The sequence below is a fragment of the Daphnia magna genome, linkage group LG2 (assembly GCF_020631705.1).
Source record: "Daphnia magna isolate NIES linkage group LG2, ASM2063170v1.1, whole genome shotgun sequence".
NCBI classification, from domain to species: domain Eukaryota; kingdom Metazoa; phylum Arthropoda; class Branchiopoda; order Diplostraca; family Daphniidae; genus Daphnia; species Daphnia magna.
Window position 1 is genome coordinate 17849878 of NC_059183.1, and position 21064 is coordinate 17870941.

A 21064-nucleotide genomic window follows, 5' to 3' on the forward strand; every position below is an offset into this window, starting at 1 on the left:
ACGTCCGTAAGCCCAGCCCAGCTGGCAACACCCGACGTGATACGTCAGTCCTTTTTTTTATTTCTTTTGCTTTTGTCTCCACCCACGCAGTATCTTGGGTTTTCTTTTAAGAAAGCAAACACAAAAATAAGAACAAGAGCGCAACAGTCTTTTCCATGTTTGCCCAATACGTTTCATTTGTAGTGTACGTATCCTGTATAACCAATCAATACATATATGAATGGCTCCATTTTGTGTTTCTGTTACTATACAAGCTAGGCCGCATTCCCTTCGGGATTCTATCTATATCTTTTCTATTGCCAGTCAACAAGTCTGTTTATGACGATTGTTTGTATGCTTGCTTTTGCCCTGCCTCAAACGGCCATACCGCGTATACCCATTTTGCCGGGAGTTCGCCTAATAGAAGCCCCCCACGACGTTGTGCAGCTCTTTGTTCCATCCAGCAGCCTTTGCTTTGGCTACTTGGCCTATTCGTCTTATTATATTCTCGAAACCGTATAGTGGGCTTCAAATCATCCCCAAATGGCCGTGTTTTCTTTCTGCTTCGTCAAGTCAAAGAAATAAAAATTTGAGCCCATCCATTCAGCCAGACCAGTCTATATTGGACGACTCATTCGAGGCGCCCGCTCCTTTTCCCCTCTTTTTTCCCACTGTTTTGTTTTGTTTTTTTTTAAAGAAAAAACAAAACAAAACGAAAACAATGAGGAAAAGGTCCTCACACACAGCCGTTTTTCTATAGCCTATTAGATAGACGTCGGATGCGGACTGCACTAAACAGGAGCGGATTGGGTGGAGGGATATAGTTGAACGGAGAGAAAGAGAGAGCGCTGAGAACAGCGATGGTTGTCAGCATAATTATATTGAGGGGGCTCTAAAAACAGCAGCATGCAAACTAGTTGAAGAAGAAGACGGACAAGATAACCAACAACAGGACAAGAAAAGGGGGGGAAAAGGTGAGAAGAAAAAGGGACGGGCGCATCGGGATCCACAATTACGCGGAAAACTGGGAGGCGGCGCGCGATAGGGCGAGGCGCGGACAAAGCAGCATCCAGCGGCACCTATGCGCCCATGCGTTGTCCATCTGCTGGAAGCCTGCCGATGATGTAGCTTGATGGGTGGTGCCCACACATTGCACCACCATCTTTCATCATCCGCTTTCGCAAGTAAATATGGTCTTGGATAAAGATAGCAAAATTCAAGTGTTAAGCCATTCAGGCCTACCCATCGCCCTAATACAATTCGACCAATAAACGAAGCTTGATTTGCGAGTGAATATGAGAGTGGTAACCACGTCGCAGTACCCCCACAAAAGAATGTATTGAGGCATTTGCATTTTTAAAAAATTATTGGACTATTTAAGGGAACTATTGTCGGCTGAATTGTTAGAAAACCATTGCAAGTGGAGTCGCTCCATATTGGCATTTTTCGGTTTAAATTTAATTTGCCCAAATGGCTGGCCGGAATAGCGCGGAAAAGAACCAGTGATGCAACAGTTGGGGCATCGTTTTTGTGATCCCGACAATGTACTAAAAAATCTCGCTGTTTCTTTCCTCTTACATGTTGCGGTGTTAAATTGATGGCTCAATAGGTGTTGAATAAGCGGGTTGCTTAGACGGCTAAACAGTATAATAATAGCCCCCACCTGAGGCGACGATGGCGGCGACCGTCTTGGGACCTCGTCGACTCCAAGGGCGCCCATTTGACATCGACGTGCTAGGCTTCAATGTTACTCCGTCTTACAGCAACGGCTTCAGAGTATTCATAATGATCGATTTTCAGAGAACAGCGGCAATTCAAGCCAAAATAATGGATGGAGAAAATCAGTTTTAACCTCACGAATGTTTATATGTTCTCTAACTGTTTTAATTATGCTATCTGTCTAGTTAGTTTCTCATCGAAATGCTTAATAAATTGTGACAGCACACCGTTGGTGTAAAACACAGCGTTTGTTTATCATGGTTTGAATTTTCCAGTCAAACACCGGTAACATAAATATGGGAATCACTCCTGCAAGCTTCTACGACTCTCTCCATGTGTAACTGATAAAATCAGTCTAGTTTCACTCGACCCGTTGATATTAGGTACCGAAATCAAAATGAATGTATGCGATATCCTAATAAGATGGGCTAACTGTACATCACAGCTATTTCCGTTCTTTTTATTTTTAGTTCGTTTGTTGATTTTTAACTTCTTAAAGGGGATGGTTTGAGAACAGATTCGATTTCAAGATTTTCATCTTTTCCTTTTTTCTGAAACAGAAAAGGACAAATCTTTTTTGTTCCACATGGCCGACGATTTCTTCTGAAACAATTTTTCCTTTTTTTTGTAGAAAAGTCGTCAAAACGGGCGAGGTGAAGATGGCAAGGATGGCCTGAGTAGTGTCAGCCGTCGAGGATGTTGAGAAGTTGAAGGCTACTAGCGCGACATCGTAAAGGGGAACTCACAGGCCGTTTATCCTTTAGGATATAAAACTTGTTGAATAAATTCAGGCCTAGAACGGTCCAGTAACTTATAATTCTATTACGCAAGTTTCGGATTTATTTAGAAGTGGAAATGGGAATGCCTATATAGCGAAATTTTGAAATGGTTGAAGAAATGAAACGGCTTGATGAAGTGATCAAACGGTAGGTAATTGCAGTTGGAATATTCATCATTTTCATGGAGATTCAAGTCAGAATAGCGACGCACGAGTCAGATGCTCTAATTGTTTTCTTTTTTGTTGTTGAAGGAATTTATAAGGCTTATGGCTGTTGTATTGCGGCAAACAAATTCATACGGAGCATAGGCTATAGGCTATCAAAAAAGATTCAAATGTTCAAGGAAAAAAACAAAACAAAGAAGTACACCACGAAAGTCGAAATGAACATTGAGGCGTATGTACACGTAGAACATCCATGAAGAAAAGGTTTTCTAATGCCGTATAATGTGACACAATTTACCTGCAATCTTCTCGTCTGACAGTTATGACCTTTTTAGGCACATTTGAATTGGTTACACTTAAATGTCTTTGACCACTGAGTTAAATTTATTACAACATTATTACAATGATGAGTATTGATTCAATGGATATTTGAGCCATCTGGTAATGAGTCATCTGATATATATACGGACTAGCGCAATACCCATCATCATCATAAGGCGCCTGCGTGATATTGGCGAGAACAAGGTCAGGGTGCATCAATTTCGATGTTAAGTGGCACAGAAGCGGCGTAGCATAAATAATAATTTCATGTCAATAACTGTGATGTGCCGTCATGCAGAAAAGGGTTCGTCACTTGGTGACCAGATAATATGTCGATACTGGTAGAATTCATGGCCGTGTACTATATTGGAGACCTTTATATACAGTTGGAAGCGGTTGTCAACGTTCAAAGGCCTAGAAAGATGAAGGCCTGTGTTGATGTTCTCGTCGTGAAATCTGCACCTGTACAACAATTGAGGAAGGAAAAAGAAGAAAAAATATGTCATCTGTTGTATTTCTACGCTATATCAATAAATCATTCTGCTTTATCATGCCAAACTATTTCTATGTGATTCCTCCCGTGTTCTCTTGACACAAGTTGAAAGACAAAAATTTTAGGAAAACAGGAAAATAGGAAACCCATCAGATTTCGGATATTCATCAGTCGCATCAGTATCAGTGGTAAAGGAATATGGGAATGGTCTTGCTGGCTATGCGGTCGCCGGGGTTTAAGTGGCTGCTGTTCCGATATAACAGAGGACTATACGTCTATATACTATATCAACTGGCATCTATAGAGGCATCAGCACTTTGCGCCTTTTAGGAGGGAGAACGCACCATACACGAGGACTAATAGAAAGGGACAGAACGTAAGACTATATGGCACAGAGAGATGACGTGTTGAAACATTTGCGGTCGACAGGGTCACGCGTACTGCTCTTTGTCAACCTGATGGAACCGCAACTCGACCGGATTGCAACCAAACCCCAAGTGAGTGGCTGAGCGCAAAAGCAGTAGCAATACAGAGCAAAATATCAGCCACCCATAGGCCTAGTCTTATGTCTGTAACGTAACATTTATGCATCACGTACTCAGTTACGAAAATAAAGACGTGGAGCAGCGAAGAATACGAGGCAAGTCGAATATACATGGGAGCTCGGGGAAAGGGGAAAGAAAGAAGAAAGATATAAGTCATCGACCATTGCACATTGACTTTGACTGCGCTATTCTCACGTCACTTGCGCTACTTGCTGAATCGAAACGGGTCGCATGGGTCGCTAGGGTCGTCAAAGGATACAGCTGATATCTTATAGCTATTGGCCCTATACTAGTTGTAGAGTGAAATCCCATGTAAGGCTGTATCGCTACATAGCCGCAGACGAAATTGAAACCGCAGCAACAGTGAGTTGTGTAAAAATTTTCAACTTTTTAGCAGTTGCCATGTATTATATAGGCATATATATCTCGCCCTAGCTATATCATGTTGACTAACACACAGAGCCACGCAACAAGGGGCGACTACGAGTTCCTACGAATGTTACGCCCGCATATTATTGGTCTACGTATACATGGCGTAAATAGCAACTTATAGCCTTCGCTCATCGGTCGGGTCAACTCCGCTACTGTCACACTAATTGAAGTGAGGACGGCTATCGGCATTTAGGCTCTGAAGTAAACCTCATCATCTTCATATCTCGGTGATACTCAGTCTCACACTTTGTTCTTAAAAAGAAAGGGGGGATCCTCGATAAGTCGGCAACTAAGCGTTAAGAAAGAAATGGACCGATGCTTCCCTCATTCGCCGCTTATTTTGCCCACAGATGTATGAATAGGGTGACTAGCTATCCTAAAACTAACCAGAGCCTTTTTCCTTCAATAAAAATCGCGACAGACAATGCCGACAGGAAGTTTTTAGGTCGCCATTCTTAACGGAATCATCACAGAACAATTTGTGGTAGCTCGTTTGTTTGTATATGTATAGATTATACGTATAGCAATAGAGATTTGGCCAGTAACTGGAAACGCTTTCGTTGAGAAAGCTTACATTAAAATCGAGACAGAAGAATGATTGCAATGGATAAGCAGCACAGATCATGTATAGAACTATATAGAAAATCTAAATGCCTCCTTACCTGTTTATGCTGGAGGATGCATCTGCATGACGACTCGAAGAGCGGATGAGTATGCAAAATATTTTACGGACGTAGTGAATAATTAACGTTGATTGAAGACAACTTTATACGAAAAGAACTAAAGGACGTAGTTACTAGTCGCTCCACCTGCTTCTCGGTTCGATAATAGGCGTTGTAGCTCACCGTCCACGGATCTAACGCCAATCAAATTGAGAAAAATACCAACCGACCAATGAAAGAATCATCACTTTTGAGTGCAATTCAGTGATTTATTACCCGATGAGAGGGGGATATCGACTACCGCTTCCATGGCCTGCAATTGCCGTAGTAACTACCGTCGGCACTCCCTACCAGGCCATTGTCCTGATGATGTTGCTTGATGATGATGTAAGTGAATGGACGACGCCGACGACGCCGGACTCATGTTGTGCGGGGTCTTACTCGTCGTGTAGGCCTGCTGATGGGCTATACCTCCTGAACTGCTTGCGCAATCCGACGATAGGCTCGTCATACCGTGATGATGGTAATGCATCGCGGTGCTGTTGGACGTCGAGGCGTAGAGCAGGCCGCCGCAGCAGCCGCCGCAGCCGCTGCTGCTGCTGCTGCTGCGGCGTTTGTAGTCCAATCGCACGCCGGCGAAGACGTCGTTGGACTGAGATTGCTCTGGCCAATAACCGACGACGTCGACGTGACCAACCACCCCACCGCCGCTATTGGTGCCGTAGTAATCTTTGCGCCATTATTGCAGCTGGTCAGGTAACCTCCGCTACCTGAGCTGCTGTACGCTTGCAAGGTAATGTTGTTGCACAAATGGACGAAGCTGAGGAACCATTGTACGAACAACCTGATGCAAACTACTGTAGTCCGGCTGATGTTGACTGAGTTGGCCGAGTCCCGATGAACAACTGGATTGCTGATGTTGTTGTTGCTGAGACTGCTGTTGCTGGGACAAGAGCGATTGTTGCTGTTGAAGATCATAAGTGGCGCACCAGAATTGGCCAGCGCGAGATGAGCGGCTGAAGCTGCGGCTGCTGCCGTCACCGATGCCGGATTGATTCCATTCTGAAGAAACTGGTGATACGGTTTGCGGGGCTTGGCATTTGCGCCGGAAACCCTCGGCCTTCGTCTGAAGCTACCTCTTCAAACATGAACTCAGAGGCAGGATCGATGGTCCAGTAGTGACCTTTGCCCGGCCGGCCCAAGCCCTTTGGCAACTTGATGAAACACTCGTTGAGCGAGAGATTGTGACGCACCGAATTCTTCCAGCCCTGGTACGATCCGCGGAAGAAAGGGAAACGCTGTTGCAGGAATTGGTAATCTCGCTCAATGTCAAGCGTTTGCCAGCCGAACTCTGGATGGCCAGTGACGATTAAAGCGATGTAAGAGTAGGGCGGCTTCTCTTGCCGTTCTCACTTCCCGACGCCGCCGTCGTCGACGATGAAGACGCCGCTCCTCCACCGGCCGCATTTCCGTTTCCGGACGATGAAGATGACGATTTCTTTGCTACTGCTTGAACCGTTGCTGTTCGTACCGTTACCTGTGCTCGCATTGCTACTCGATCCCTGTACCCGCCCCGCTGGAGGTCGATATCGGAGCGGCGCTTGCCGTCGTCATTTTGTCCTCGCTGCTATCGGCTAACGAACTTTCAACCGACGGTTGTTGCTGTTGTTGCTGGTGTAGTTGTTGTTGGTGATGAAGAAGATGATGATGATGGTGACCACTAATCATGTTTGAATGATGCTGCTGCATCAATCCCGATGCCGCCGCCGACGATGAGGCGCTAGTCGGACTCAGGGTGTTCCATGATCATCAGCGGGTGGTGATGGTGGTGAGGCGGCAAACAAGCCGACGACGATGCTTCGACGTGTTCTAACTTCATCATAGCTATGTGTTTTTTTTTTTCGTTTGTTTGCCGGTAATAATTCGGAAATAGGCTCGATGCACAAAATGTTCGAAAGAGATATCTGTTACAGTCACAATGTCACTTCGGATTGATTTGAGTTAAATCATCAGCAAAGAGAGAAAAACAAAAATTTTGCAAACGGGCAATTTATGAAAACGAGGAGGCTCTACTGAATGTGTGTCCGCTACTCCCTGAGCGTGACGATGTACAGCAGCACAGACTTGGAGAGTGCCTCTCGATATATGTGTAAAAGTTTAAAGAGCAAGCAGAAAAGCGCGCGGACGATAGAGAGTGAGAGAGAAAAGAGAGAGAGACAAGAACTTGAAAGTCAAAATGAAAAGGAAAGTATATAGGACTATAGTGGATCTGGACACCGGCGAGGCGCCATGCCCACCCTTCTCCTCCGATTTTGCCTTTTTTCTATCCTCCTCCTTCTCCTATTTTCTTGCCTCCTCTCCTCCTCCTCTGATGTTGGCCGGCTCCAGCCAGTTCCAGCATGTCGAACTTCCAACTCCTGCCATGGCGAAACCATCCGCATCCCAAGAACGACGGACGACGGCGAGTTCTCTTTTTTTTCGTAGAAAAGGAGGCGGGCACGACTTGACGAGATGACCCCGTCCATCGGCCCTCGTGAAGCGGAACAAATCCAACTTCATCGCAGCCAGTCAGATGTTGCGGCCCAACCCGACGCGCGCGCGGCATCACGGCGCATCGTCGGCCAAGAGGCGTGTTCAGTTTACGCAACAGGGCGGCGTCCAAACGTGAAAAAAAGGTCTTCAATGCAAATGAAAGAAATCGGGTGAAATTAAAACAATGAAAAATAAAAGGAGAAAGAATTAGGAATAGGTGTCGAGTCGAGACGGTCACGGAATCAGACGAGACAACCAACACCATATATGTGTGTCCTAATCAAGCTGTAAGCGGCGCTTTGGCTGCCGAAGCAAACACTGTCGTCATGAGGGGCCTTTTTTTTATCAATGACGGAGGCATGCGCAATAATCTTTTTTTTTTTGTCTGGCTGATGTGTGCGTGTCTCCGTGATGATCTCGGCCCTGTGCGATGTTCTCCTTTCTCCCGATATACATATATGGGCCAGCACAACTACTGATAACCGCTGTGTGGGTATTACGTTCCTTCTTTATCGTTTTCTGTACTCTACCCCATCATCTCACTTTTCTTTCCTCTTTCTCTCTTTTTCTATTTCTTTTTTTTTGTTTAAATATATATTTCGGTTGCCCGACTCTTCATCATCGACGGATCGGGCACATATCTGTTGGGCTTTATCTTTCCATCTCGTCGGCAGTTGTCTTGATTCAAGAGCAAGGAGACTAGTCCCATCTGCTGTCTCAACCCCGTTTTTATTCTTGGCTTATCTGGTACACGTACACGAAAGTGAAAATAAATTGTGGCACGACCGCAAAAAACGCTAGTCATTTACAACGAGCTCACAAATGGGATTTGATGAGACAAAACGTGATAAAAACCCAATCATTTCTTATAACAATTAATCGAACGCATTTCGAGCCAATATCAGCACTGATTGCCAATGTTGCTGATGCTATTATTGTTGCGAATGGACATAAAAGGAGTGCGACAAAGTCACGAGGGGAAGTAATAATAGGATAGGAGATGCGCTATTGCACATGGGCTGTTGATCTATCAGATCGGTTCGGCCACAGCATGAATGCGAGCTGCGGAAGAAAAACAGCGCTCAAGCGGCGTGTTGCTGCCAAGGCGGCGGCATACAGGCACAAGACTACAGGAGTGATGACAGGACATTGGACAGTGGCATCTTCTCTCTTTGGCGTCTTTTTAACTTGTCGATCCTCTTCTTCTTCTTTTTGCCATAACCCCCGCGCCCCTTCCACCTTCTTCTTCTTTTGATGGCTGCTGTATTCCCTCCTGCCTCTTCAAAAAGCTGTCATCATCAGCTCGCTGTCCCTCATTGTCCCTTAAGTTTACGCGTCCTTAGGCTTGCTTCCTTTTCTTTCTGGATTTAGCAGTCGCTCGAAGACGCTCACCACCACCAGGACTAAAACTGGATGGCACGCCGTTCATTCGTTCCGGCGTGTCTGTCGCGTGCTAAGGCAAGCAGCAGAAGCATCCGTCCCATTTCTCTCTCTCTCTCTCTCATTCCTGCACATCGGTCGGCTCTCCGCATGGTGGCATGGCTCGTCCTGTTTACACGACAACCTCGACCGAGCTGTTGCGTCCGAAAAAGACAGCGAGAAAAGAAAGAGAGAGACGAAACAGCACAGACGCAGAGAGTGGGGGCCATATAATGGTTCTTTACAGTTCATCCTTTTTCAGGGAGTCTGGAAAGCTGGAGAAAAAAGGAAAAAAACAAAAAGGAAAACGACGAGAAAATAAAAACGATCTGCCGTCCAGCAACGGCAGTATCCGTGGGAGGACGATGCTGGCTATGTGTGTCGGCCGCAGCTTCATCACCTGATAGTGTCGAGTGTATCAGCGCAGTACCAACAGTCGTATAGGAGGGTATAGCCAATCGTTAGTGTAGCTTTAACCCTATGATGGAGCTTAGAGACCTCATCCTCTTTCACTTTTTTTCAAAAGTTTCTTTTTCTTTATTTCTTTTTTTTTTCTTGGCTCACTCTTTTTCTTTCCTGTGACTCTTATAAGTTATAACCCACCCTCTTCATGGCCGCCTGCTTGCTGTCCGCGTGCAATCTGGACTTTTTCCATCGTTCAGTTCGTTACATATCGCGGCAGCAGCAACACACATCACGATCCGACGTTGTTGGCTAGCCATCTTCCTTTTTAAACATTCAATGTAAAAAACAAAAAGTACAAGAAAACGAGGAATTTAACTCTACGCGGTTTTCTACGTACAGTTTGATGATGTACGATCGGGAACTTAATCGGGGACGTTTGCTTTGTTGCGTCAAGGTACGTCTTCGATCCAAACACCTCCAACTTCCAATTATAACGTAATTTACGAGACTACTACGTTGCTCAAATTTTGGTTTTCGTGCACGTCGTTTGAATACATTTAGAATCAGATGAAGAATGAAATGACAGGCAGACCTTTTCGTGTTGGGAAACTAACACCTGAATGAACCATCGGATCCACTTGATGGTTGCTGCTGCTGGTGGGTGATAGATAGACTAATGACGGGCAACGCTCAGCCTGCACCGGCTTTAGATGTTCATACGCCATTTGTGGTGCAATTTGAAATCTTAACTTGGTTTCAAGTCAAGTAAGCATTTTCCAAGGCATGAGTCGGCTGAATGAGGAAGCGAAGTACAGACTTCATTCAAAATGAAATGGGTTGAATGATCGGCTCACCGTTTTTTGCATCCGAGTATTAGATTATCCAGTGGATTTGGAAAATAGCATACTTTCGCGTGGTGCCTTCATTCTCTATATCTAGCCCACCTTTATATAGCCGCATGTGTTTTTGTTTTTGCACCGATGCTAACAGCGGACGTTCATATACCGTAACACATGCAATAGTCCTAGCTTCGTATAAAAGAGTTCGCAAAAAGAAAGGAAAAAGAAATACTGAGTGTTCCACTAGGCTATGTGACGGGGCTGGGCCGTTATCTGTTTTTGCACGGAGGCGGGCTGGGATTGAGACACCAACACGGGAGGATGCATCGACGTTAGGACCCGATAATGGCGCATATGTTAATTATAAGGTGTTGCGACAGAGTCTTGTGGATGATGGGTGTCCTATAGACAAGTCGTCAGGAAACGAGAATTCTTACTGCAAACGATTCGAATGAATTGGATGCCGGCTAGGCGCATCGATTCGAAAGTATTTGTTCGGAAAGCATAGCTCATTGCTTCCTCACTGTCACATTCTTCCTCTTTTTTTTCTTTTTAAATTTTGAAATTTTTCGTTTCACTTTCTTCCGTAACTCTCCCCATTTATAGAGGGTTAGGGGTTGTTTGTTGACCCATCACACTGGGCTTGAAGGCTGGAGCCGGCTCCACGAGCCAGTGGTGAACATCATGTCCCAGCCATGTTGTTTACACAAAAGGAGAGCAAAAGCAAGAGAGTGCCGGAGAGAAAAAGAGAGGGCTGATGGCAAGATAGAAAAAGAGACGAGATGATGAAATGCAATGGTGAGTGACTGTGTTTCAGGAGCCCGGAACGGAGGAAGCTTTACTGTAATATGCCAAATAAGATAAAGCATCTCACCGATGCGTACGGTTAAAAAAAAAAAAGAAAAAGAGTGTTGTGTATATGTAAGAACATAACGCAATGGCTGTTTGACATGACACTTCCACTGGCCGAGAGGTTGAAATGAGGGGTTGAAAGCTGGGTGTCAAACCCAGAAACAAGAAAGAGGTTCATACCATGGTTTGGCACCAGAACAAAGTGTCATGAAAAAACTATTATGCTCTGTACATATAGCCAATCCGTAGCTAAGCATGCCGCCCAGAAACTGAGGAGAGGCTGACTTTAAAAAACGAATCATTAGTTATCCAAGCCAGCAGTAGAAAAGAAAACACATCAATTTGTGTAAACTAAAAGGAGCGACTCATCATATGCTTGTTGAAACAACTTGTACAGACAGGAGGCGACTAAAGTCAACCCATCATGAACATAATGAGTCTCGAGTCGACAAAATTGGGCTTCCGCCCTTCCATTAGCACATGCAATACACTAACATCAGAACAGCCCTGTATACATAATAAGGGGAACCAGCAAGCTTTGAATTCTCTTGACAGACAGTTTAGTGTCTTATAACCCGCTGCCTTGTCTGTTCTATTCTGTTCTGCTTTTTAAGGTTCACGTCTTTCGATGACACGTATTATTTTTATGACGATCTATCAAGTTGTTGGCTTCGTAAATTGGCTTGTAATTGGTACGTCCATTTTTCGACCATCATTAAGATAAACGTAGGATTTATGTCAGTTTTAGTTTCCTGCTCAATAGGTTATTTTCAATATTTGGATCATATTAATAACGTATGGCATGGGATGTTTGATTTAGATTGCATCACATATGGTTGTGCCAAGACGCTAATGGGATCTTCTTTCGTTCACAAATTTTCGATTTCTTGACGTGTTTATTTCTTAAACGCACTCAAATAATGATACAAGATAGAAGCCATGTAAATACATCCTCATCTAGCGTTATTACAATCCTTTGTTTTCTCTTCGCTGAAGAATAAGAGAAAAACATGTTTGGGTTTCTCTGTTATATTATCTACATATATATAAACTAAACTAAATTGGAAAAATAACAATGGATCCGCCTTATGCATAAAAATCCTGTAAAATCTTGTTGGTAGTAGTGAAGAAGTAGTGAGATCAAATAAAGAAGGGAGATGAAATGTCTCCAGTGACAATGCATTGCTATTTAAGGAACAAGGAGAGGAACGGTAAAATTACTGGCGTTCTCGGTTTGAAGCTGATAAAAATGTTCTGGCGAACGCAGATGAAACGACTGCTGATGGTTGCTGGACGGCGCGCCACCTTAGATCAACAATCAAATGCTCTATCGTGGAAGGAAAAGGGAACACAGCAAGACACAGGGAAAAAGAGCAAAAGAAAGAGAGACAAAAAGAGGCACCAAGTAAAAGCAACCCTCACTTCTAGCTTAACTACCAATTCAATAAAACACAGTCTAATGCTTTAAACATTTCCGGCAAAGGTATATAGCAACTTTACTAACCTGTATATGGTAAAAGCATTGACTGATTTGCAGTGACGGATGTATAGATTGAACATGACGTTAACGTGACCGATGTTCTGGTATGCATTTGACCAAATCCTGAATAAGTGGCAGACGTTCATTTTAATTGAAAGCCATCAATACAGCATAATGTCTATAAATTGTACTTGCAGCAATAAAAATAATTTTGCTATTTATCCCACTTTTTTGTTGGTAATTAAATCGAACTACCGTGTTCGTTAGACAAACATTAAGGTCTTGGATGTGATGCAAGAACTATACGTAGAAGAATGCTGGCTTGACAGAGAAAACATTGACAAAACGAAAGGGATGGAGGAATCCAGCACAGCATCCATGGGCGACATCACTGATGTGGGTCTCGAACAAGCTCGCGTCTTTTTGGAACAGAACACGGTGCCTAACGGATTTATTTATCTTGTAAATGGCAGACGTTGGGATGGGCCATGCGTTTTCCAGTCTTTCCAGACATCGGAGAACTTTTGGTCTCCAGAACGGTAACTACGACCTTTGGGTATTGTGATAAGAATTGACACCCCGCTGCTTCTTCTTGACGACGACGACCAGTCTTGCTGATGGCTCTATTTTCATTTGAAAAGGTGTATACACCAGTGTACCAAGTGTGGTCGCAGTTTCTAGACCAATACCACACATAAGGAATCTGACACGGTCACTGGGGGCGATAGTTGTCGTCGACTTAGTTTGAAATAACAATAGTCTAAACAAAATAACATTATGGAAAGGGAAGAAAATATGGAAAACCATATCGAGTTGCGGGCAAACCGGGATTTTAAGAGAAAAGGGACCACGGACCACCCGTATTGGGGAAAACGGTGATAGTCGAACTCCTCCGCACTCGACGCTACATTGTTATATATGGCCAAAGAAAAGTGCGGAAAGGATGATGCTGTTGTGAGACGGACTAAAGTACGGAGGCTTCTGGCGACTGATCCCCAGCAGTCTCTGAGCCATGACTGTCATCCTGCAGTTCAGAGGTCAGAAGACTTGCTAAAACCAACTATTTAAAACGAAATCTGTAATATGCAAGATTATACATTTTTAGAAGGCCAGAACGGCTGATCGTTCACCGAAACTGAGCCTCTTTTGTCATACTTCTTTGCATTTTCCCATCTCATAACATACACGCTTTATCTGCAGATACGCTAGTCAATATTTTGAGTTCTGTAAGAAATGTCTGACTACAGAGAAAAATTCGTGCATTTACATGCTTACATTACCAAAGTGGTACAGATCACTCACCTTTTCACCAGGTTGAAATAGAAAAGTGGGGAAATCTGGACTGATATTCCACCTGCTGGCAATTTTGTAAAAGCGTTATAGACAATAACAATGAAAACCAGAAGAAATATAAGTTAAGCTTTTTGTTAGAAACTTAGCTCTGAGACATGATTAGGGCGTAGCGTCTGGTATCAGTTCCATTATTGCTAGTTCTGGTATTCCAAAAAAGGCATTTCCAATCTGATATATCTCGGTCGAAAGTCTACTTCCCGCGCCAATACACAAGTGCGACAGCTTTGTTCAAAGGAACTATTCAAACGATCGGCTGTCGTTGACAGATTTTGTGCGAAACCGACGGAAATTTACAGCGCTCCTCAATCCACCATCGTACTGGCAACGTCATTTCGGCAACTTAATCCTTTGACGCAATTCTTCAAGTCGTCTGACAATGAGTCGACATTTCTCCTAGGAGAGGGTACCTTCAGGTGTCAATGGATTTATTCGACACTTAACCGAAATCGCTTATGCAAAAGCTTAAAGGAACTACCTCAAAACACCAAAGAACAGGTGTTGTAAATTTTACAAGGTGGCCAGGGAGTGCCTCACTTTGATGTGAAAATTTTTTCGCCAGGTATTTCTAGTGACTATCAGTCATGTAATAACTCTCATACTTTTATATTATTTTAATTACATTGTAGGTTTCTTTCACTGGGCTTTTGGTGTCATAGAACCAGATTTTGCGGGGCCATTGAAGTTGACTCTGAAACATCACATCTCTTCATCCCTAAATATCCAGAGGCTTATGCAGTATGGATGGGAAAGATATTTGATTGTGAACATTATAAGCAAAAGTATGGAGTTGATCATGTTCACTATGTTGAAGAGGCAAGTTGGCAGATGCATTTGTCGTGACCATATTGAAATGCTAGGTCATATTTTGCTTTTCTTTTAGATGGGAATTATTCTAGAAAATGCTAAAGCAGAAATGGTGCCTCACATTAGTAAGTCTTGAAAATCCAGTTTAATTTAACAAAATTATAAATCTGTTGCAAATGAACTTTAGAAAGGAATGAACACGGATAGTAAATCCTATGGACCCGTGAAGCCGTATTTGAAGGAATGAGCAAGCATGTATATGTTATGTCGAGTAGACTGGATGTGCGGGTCTTACTGAAAAACAAAGATAACCTTGTTTGCTTTGTAGGTTCAAGATCGATAATGAGCTGCCAGTCCTGTCATCGTTGAATGGTGAGTTACCTTTGGTTATAAATTGTGATAGATTACGGAAACCTTTGTATCAAAAATTTTGTTTCAACATCGAGTTGCTGAACTCTTGTTGTTCTAGCAGACGATACCCCTAAACAGTGATGAGGTGGGAGGTAGTAATCCGTCATGTTCTGTAGCACGAATTCGAAAGTCTTGTTATATAAGTAGAGACTTGTCATTGAAAAGTCTCCTCGTAAGAGAGAGCAATGGCACTTAGTTCTTTCGAAAATTACACCTGCGTTGGTTCATGTCGACAATCAAACTTGCATCACGGGTTATTAGGACAGGCCAAACTAAAAGGTGGTGTAGTAGCCACGATGGTCCTCTGCCTAGCCCACAATTCGGCCATTCTGTGATTTCTGTTTCAAGATGGATTAAATATTGAAGAACTTCCTATTGCAGTAAGAAGAGCCAATAATCACTTCTACAGATGAGATTGAAAAAGTAATTTTGATGTCCCGAACAACCTTACATCCGCACAAAAAATTTCTTCTGATTCCATCTTCAAAAAGTGTCAAAATCCTGAAGCAGTACTTTCAAAATTGGATGAATTCAATATAGATGAAGTTACTGCTCCACTGGCTTATCATGCCCTGGCCAAATTATCCGAATTGGGAATGATTATTGAATATCGCAATCTAGGTGGCAGAGCTAGCATGTCTTTTAACATAGACTCTGTACTCTTGCAACTTAGGAAACATAATTTGCAAATCGGGGACAACAGATAATTTAATTGAAGCATGAAATTAATTCTCTTGCCCTCATTTCCTGGCAGAATTGGCTCTGAGGAAACTGTTAGCTGAACAGTGCCTTAATCAAGTACTTGATAACATGCGCAACATTGTTCAAGTGTGTCAAATTGTCGAGATTTTCTCCGCCATGCAACAGCAATTGGCTGATAAACGCGCTGGGTTGGGCTGATGGGCCGAAAGATCGACGAAGCTGACATTTTAAGAGTTTTCAAAATTTGCCATCTCTGAAAGAAAGTCAACGGGCCGCCCAACCATCTTAGAGAGACTAGTGGAATGCTGGCGCGAACTTGCCAGAAGAGAGAAGTGTCCTAGAAATTTTGGACCATTGTTGACGAGCTTAGATTACCCCACAGACGGATTTGCCTCTGCTTGTTCAAATGGATGACTAAATCTCCATATTATGACCGAAGATGGGATAACAAAGATGTTGGTGTTGTTCCGCCGGCTGGGATTACTCTGATCCGCACCTGGTCCAAGCAATGGGACGATTCTTCATAAATCCAGGACAAGCGGAGTGCAAGAAGAATTGATAGTAGCAGCATCGGATTATTTTCGACACTTCCAGTTGTGTCATACCGTGGTTTAAACGTGGTAGCAACAGTTTTTCCGTCTAGGCTCAGTAAAAATTGAATGTCCAGACTGTTGAAGCTGTCTTGACAGCATTTGGCGTGCTTGATTTTCATCCTGAAAATGACTACGCATTCTGGTCAGCTGTTGAAGAAGTTATCGACAAAAGACTTATTGAATTTCGACCGGAATCGCTTTTGAACGTATTCTGTCGTGCATTTACCTGCAACGTTATCCGTTAAACTTCGTCCCCCGACTTTTCTTCGCACTTTATTCATCGGTTGCATAGCCAAACGCAGTACGAGCTAATCGAGTCAAGTGCCGTTCCAAAATGAAACTGCCTGATGCCGCCATGAGTTTCGAATGCGGCCAATACGCCGTACATCCCATGTTCTACCCAAGGATTACCATGCAAAAGCGATGGCGCGGGACGGACGAATCTCTCGTGCGGCCAACCAACTGGTTACCCTCTCTACAGATTTGCGAACATCGTTTCAACGTTACCGCCTCCGTCGTATTGAGAGATCTCCCGCTGAATCCTTATTTACGTGTGGTTGATGTTTTGATTTCGCCAGCAGGTGAACCGGCCATCTTCCGCTATGGATACGGTCGAACGTACGATAACCGCAATTGCGTAGCCATCCTTATCCATCCACCAGAACACTATGCGATTCACACGACTTCTAAGAAAAGACTGGTGGGCGTTCAGGCTGCGAGGCATCGTCATTTGTTACTAATGGGTTTTCGACCGGTCCACTTTGACTGGCAAGAGCTCGTTTCGTTGGAGGCCAAAAAGAAATGCTTCAATTGTATCTTGATAGTCGCATCGTTCCCTATTAAATGACTGTACGCGCTCGTAATCGAGGTTAACAGTTATTTGGGCTGTCCGCGGATATTTTTGAAATACATTTTTCTGCCTCTAAACGAAAAAGTAACTATTATTCTAGATTTGCTTGTTTCATTAATCGCGTGGATCAAGACCCCTATGGAACTGATGTTTTGCGCTATGCTAATAAGATTTCTTCTGCCGCCCACGTTGCTGTCGGATGAAGGCTGTACGTCCAGGCAAGTGTTAAAGTTATTGGTCTGTGTGATAACACCCTTAAACTCTCAATAAATTTTTTTGTAGGAATGAAGGAGTATCAATGCGAATCCGTTTTCCTTCATCACGCCTATTTTCAGTATACCCATTTGAAATAATCACAATAATGCTAAATGATGCTAAATAACCATGGAATCGCAACCCGTACAGTGGTGGACGCCGGCACGTCTCATATACCCGCATATGCGATCGTGGGGGAAAATGGACGCATACTTCACTACGGCCATGCCGGAGCCCCAAACGACAAGGCCATTCGCGATGGCGACATGTGGTAATTATAACTGCAGGTCGGAGTGAATATTTATTTGACCCCCTGCTTGGTTCAGTGTTATTATGGATTTCGCCACTTTTTAACGAGTTAAATAATACGCCATTTTAAAGGCTTTTTTTTTTTTAAACCTAAACTTTGTTATTCTTCAAAAGAGTCTTTTCAAATTGAAATGTACGCTACCACCAAGCTTTTGAAAGTATAGTGCATAGTTCTAATTCACTAATGTTTGAAAAGTGGTTTAAATCCATCTGGTTGGACAGCACCTGCATTCACTGCTGCTATGATAACATTCCAAACTTAAACTACAGATGCAAAAAAATTATTAAGACATCCGAAACGCATTTATTTTTTTAAAGCCTGTTTGATATGGGAGCAGAGTACTACTGTTTTGCTTCTGATATCACTTGTTCATTTCGGCCAATGGGAAATTCTTACAAAAACGCCAAAAAGGAATCTACAATGCTGTACTGGAAGCGAGTCGGGCTGTAATTCTGGTATTAAACCTGGTAAGCGCCAAACTAACATTTGTAGTGCAAGATGATAATTTGTTTCAACCAACTTAGTGTCATTGGATTGATATGCATTTGCTGGCCACGAGTGATGTTGGCGTGAATTTGAAGGAGTACGGGGTTTCAAACGGAGATGTCGACGACATGATCCGAAGGTACTATAAAAACATAAATGTATACTTTCGCCAAACCAATCGTTTAAATCAAAGATAAAGAAACTAACCAACCTTTTGCTTATTCAGGCGAATCTTGGTGGCTAAGCATCTTCAACCCTCACGGTCTTGGTCATTTGGTATCGGTCCTTGGACGTTCATGATGTTGGTGGATATCTGGAGGGCCATCCTGCTCAAGCCCAGAGAAAGCTGGCTTAAAAAGTTTCTTATGAACTGCACGCGTTCTTCAGCCAGGAATGTATTGACTGGTTGAACCTGGATGTTACTTCATCGACAAATTGTTGGATCAGTATTAGAAGATCAAGAGCTTCTGAAGCTCTTGATTAGAGACGTCGTAGATGAACATAGAGACTTGATGGAGTTCGTATTGATGACGATATCGTCGTCACTGTGACGGGAGTCGAAGTAATGACTGAAGTCCCAAGGCGGTGGCGCACATCCTGAATAAGTTATTCTTGGTTACAGTCGAAGTTTAATCTTCAAACATTTTTATCTTTTTTTTGTTCTTTTTTATTTCTTTTATAGCGTTGATGAGATCGAGGCTGTCATGTCTGCAAAAACTAATTCAGTTTCATGTATTTTACATTTAAATACTTGCTGAAGAATTAAATTCTTACTTCATTATTTTTAAAGAACTCATCTTATTATCTGATTTTTATGTTTTTTATTACAGAGTTGCCGTTAATATCGATTTTGGGTAAATCAAACACTAAACAAACACTTAGTGATTGACATTTTTTTATATTGGTTCTACTTTCCAGAACTGAGAAAACTTAGCAAAGAGTTTTTTGCAGAAGAACCTTTGGTGAGGTCTTTGAGTAAGGTTCTTAAATTGGCTCCAGAAAGTTGTTGTTTTGTTGGATGCTTTCATGACTTTGGGGCCACAGGCTTTCACACTGTTTCTACTTACTTGCTGTTTGACCTTTCTTTACCAGGGTTAATGTGTTGTACAGTAGCCTTATCTTTTTGCCATTTTTGCTTTTCGTAAAGGCTTTTTGAGATGGCATCTCTTGACTGGTTTTGGTTCTTGGAGGAAGAGGTGTTGGAAAAGCTGTAGACTTGAAGCAGACATGACATCTGATAATCAAATTAGACTTATGCTCAGAAACGCTCAAGAATGCTTGTTAAAATTGTTAATTTTTTCTGGGCTTTTGCTTTCTTCAAAATTTTTTTATGTTTTGTGTTTTGAAGGTCTTTCTGATTTCTAATTTATAGTTGCCAACTCCATGGGCTACCACAACTTTGACAAATGTTGATTTACTTATTTTTCTAAAATTTACAATCAACTTTGTGTCATTAAGAGCTCGCTTGCATCTCAACCTATAAATAAAATCAAGGAAGTGATTAATTTTCCACAAAATATCATTAAAAAAATTGGGTATTACAAGAGGTTTGTTGTAATAGCAGGATGGAAGTCAATTGTACTGACAGCAGCCTTCCACAAGAAAACTGCAGCTGAACTTTTCTCCTCCTCCACTGAAATGGCGTAGACCTTGATCTGGCACTGACATAATTAAAAGTAAATCTTGGATGGTTTATTTAGTTCAAAGATCTCTGGCCACAAATAACTGGACACTAACAATGCGAGTCTTCCGAAAACTGCCGGAAAATCACATTACAAACATGGGTTAATAGGCATCCCCAAATGCGAAAGGAACGCGAAACGAATAGCGACTAAAACGCGAACGGCTGGCGAAACAGCCCCAGGCAAATGGGCTGGGCGAAACTTCAAATATCGCCTAAAGGCAACCTAAATAGCGAAACGGGATTTTGCGAAATCCCTGACTTAAATGCTATTGGCCGGCATTTCATTTAGAGAAATAAGAACCGTGTACTATTCTATTTAGAGAAATAAGAACCGTACTATTCTTTTTGAGAACATGTAACCCTGTTAAGCACTGTAAGCTCTACGCCAACAAAAAACTCATTTTTTTATCTATGGTTCTTTCCAGTCCTTTAATTTGTTGACATTTACTTGAACAAATTCGCGATGAATTGTTAACTTGTATTGGTTAATAGGAAACTAAACACGATGGGGAATAAAAACTAGCATTTTAAATATAACAATGTGTTTAGAATCTGATTGAAGTAAATGAAATTTAATTTATTGAATTAAATTGAGTTTAAACCATAAAACGTAAAGCCGTGGGCTAACTGGGATGTTCTCCAGTGCTCTGACCCCGAGTGCCTTGAATGGTTCCATAGCATGTTAAATTTTGGCCTGAAAACTTCATGAGACTGTTTGGCTCTGTCAGAAATGTAAAGCCTTGCCTAAATTAATCTTTCAACACGTTGGTAAAAAATATGTTTGACTTTAAATTACCTATGATTCCTATTAAAATTTTCTTTTTTATTTATTGAAATATTAACATTTCGCGCTTTCGAAGCAGCTATCCAGCAGCCTTCTGTTTCCCGCAACGTTGTTTCGCACTTTAGCATGGAACAAACACCATTCAGCAGCAACCAAGAACAAACCATCTTGATTCGCACCGCGTTTCTCATGTTTTAGTCGCTGTTCGTTT

At 42.6% G+C, this 21064-nt stretch overlaps 2 protein-coding genes across 2 annotated transcripts; one reads left to right on the plus strand and one right to left on the minus strand.

The window, feature by feature from the left end:
• Positions 1 to 5601: 5601 nt before the first annotated feature.
• LOC123469938 (forkhead box protein I1-ema-like) lies at positions 5602 to 6643 on the minus strand. Its single transcript, XM_045169294.1, has 3 exons — positions 6508 to 6643; positions 6231 to 6445; positions 5602 to 6165 (listed from the first exon to the last, which is right to left on the minus strand). Exons 1-3 carry the CDS (start codon positions 6641 to 6643, stop codon positions 5602 to 5604), a joined length of 915 nt encoding a protein of 304 aa, XP_045025229.1.
• Positions 6644 to 12975: 6332 nt separating this feature from the next.
• LOC116916232 (xaa-Pro dipeptidase) lies at positions 12976 to 18986 on the plus strand. The gene is given in 20 exon segments (XM_045169295.1): positions 12976 to 13160; positions 14241 to 14542; positions 14601 to 14639; positions 14642 to 14769; positions 14855 to 14989; positions 14992 to 15029; positions 15107 to 15136; positions 17435 to 17531; positions 17534 to 17552; positions 17617 to 17668; positions 17740 to 17782; positions 17784 to 17860; positions 18217 to 18272; positions 18275 to 18366; positions 18424 to 18524; positions 18631 to 18658; positions 18660 to 18719; positions 18722 to 18830; positions 18833 to 18889; positions 18892 to 18986. Coding segments are annotated over 20 exon segments (1743 nt in total).
• The last annotated feature ends 2078 nt before the right edge of the window (positions 18987 to 21064 follow it).

What these genes read in the sequence shown, in the direction of transcription:
- LOC123469938 (XM_045169294.1), bottom strand. Translation starts at nt 6,643, where the DNA reads ATGCGAGCACAGGTAACGGTACGAACAGCAACGGTTCAAGCAGTAGCA. An exon ending in GACGACGGCGGCGTCGGGAA is followed by an intron (nt 6,446 to 6,507) that starts GTGAGAACGGCA and finishes CTGGCCATCCAG; the next exon opens with AGTTCGGCTGGCAAACGCTT. An exon ending in CTGAGTTCATGTTTGAAGAG is followed by an intron (nt 6,166 to 6,230) that starts GTAGCTTCAGAC and finishes CCGTATCACCAG; the next exon opens with TTTCTTCAGAATGGAATCAA.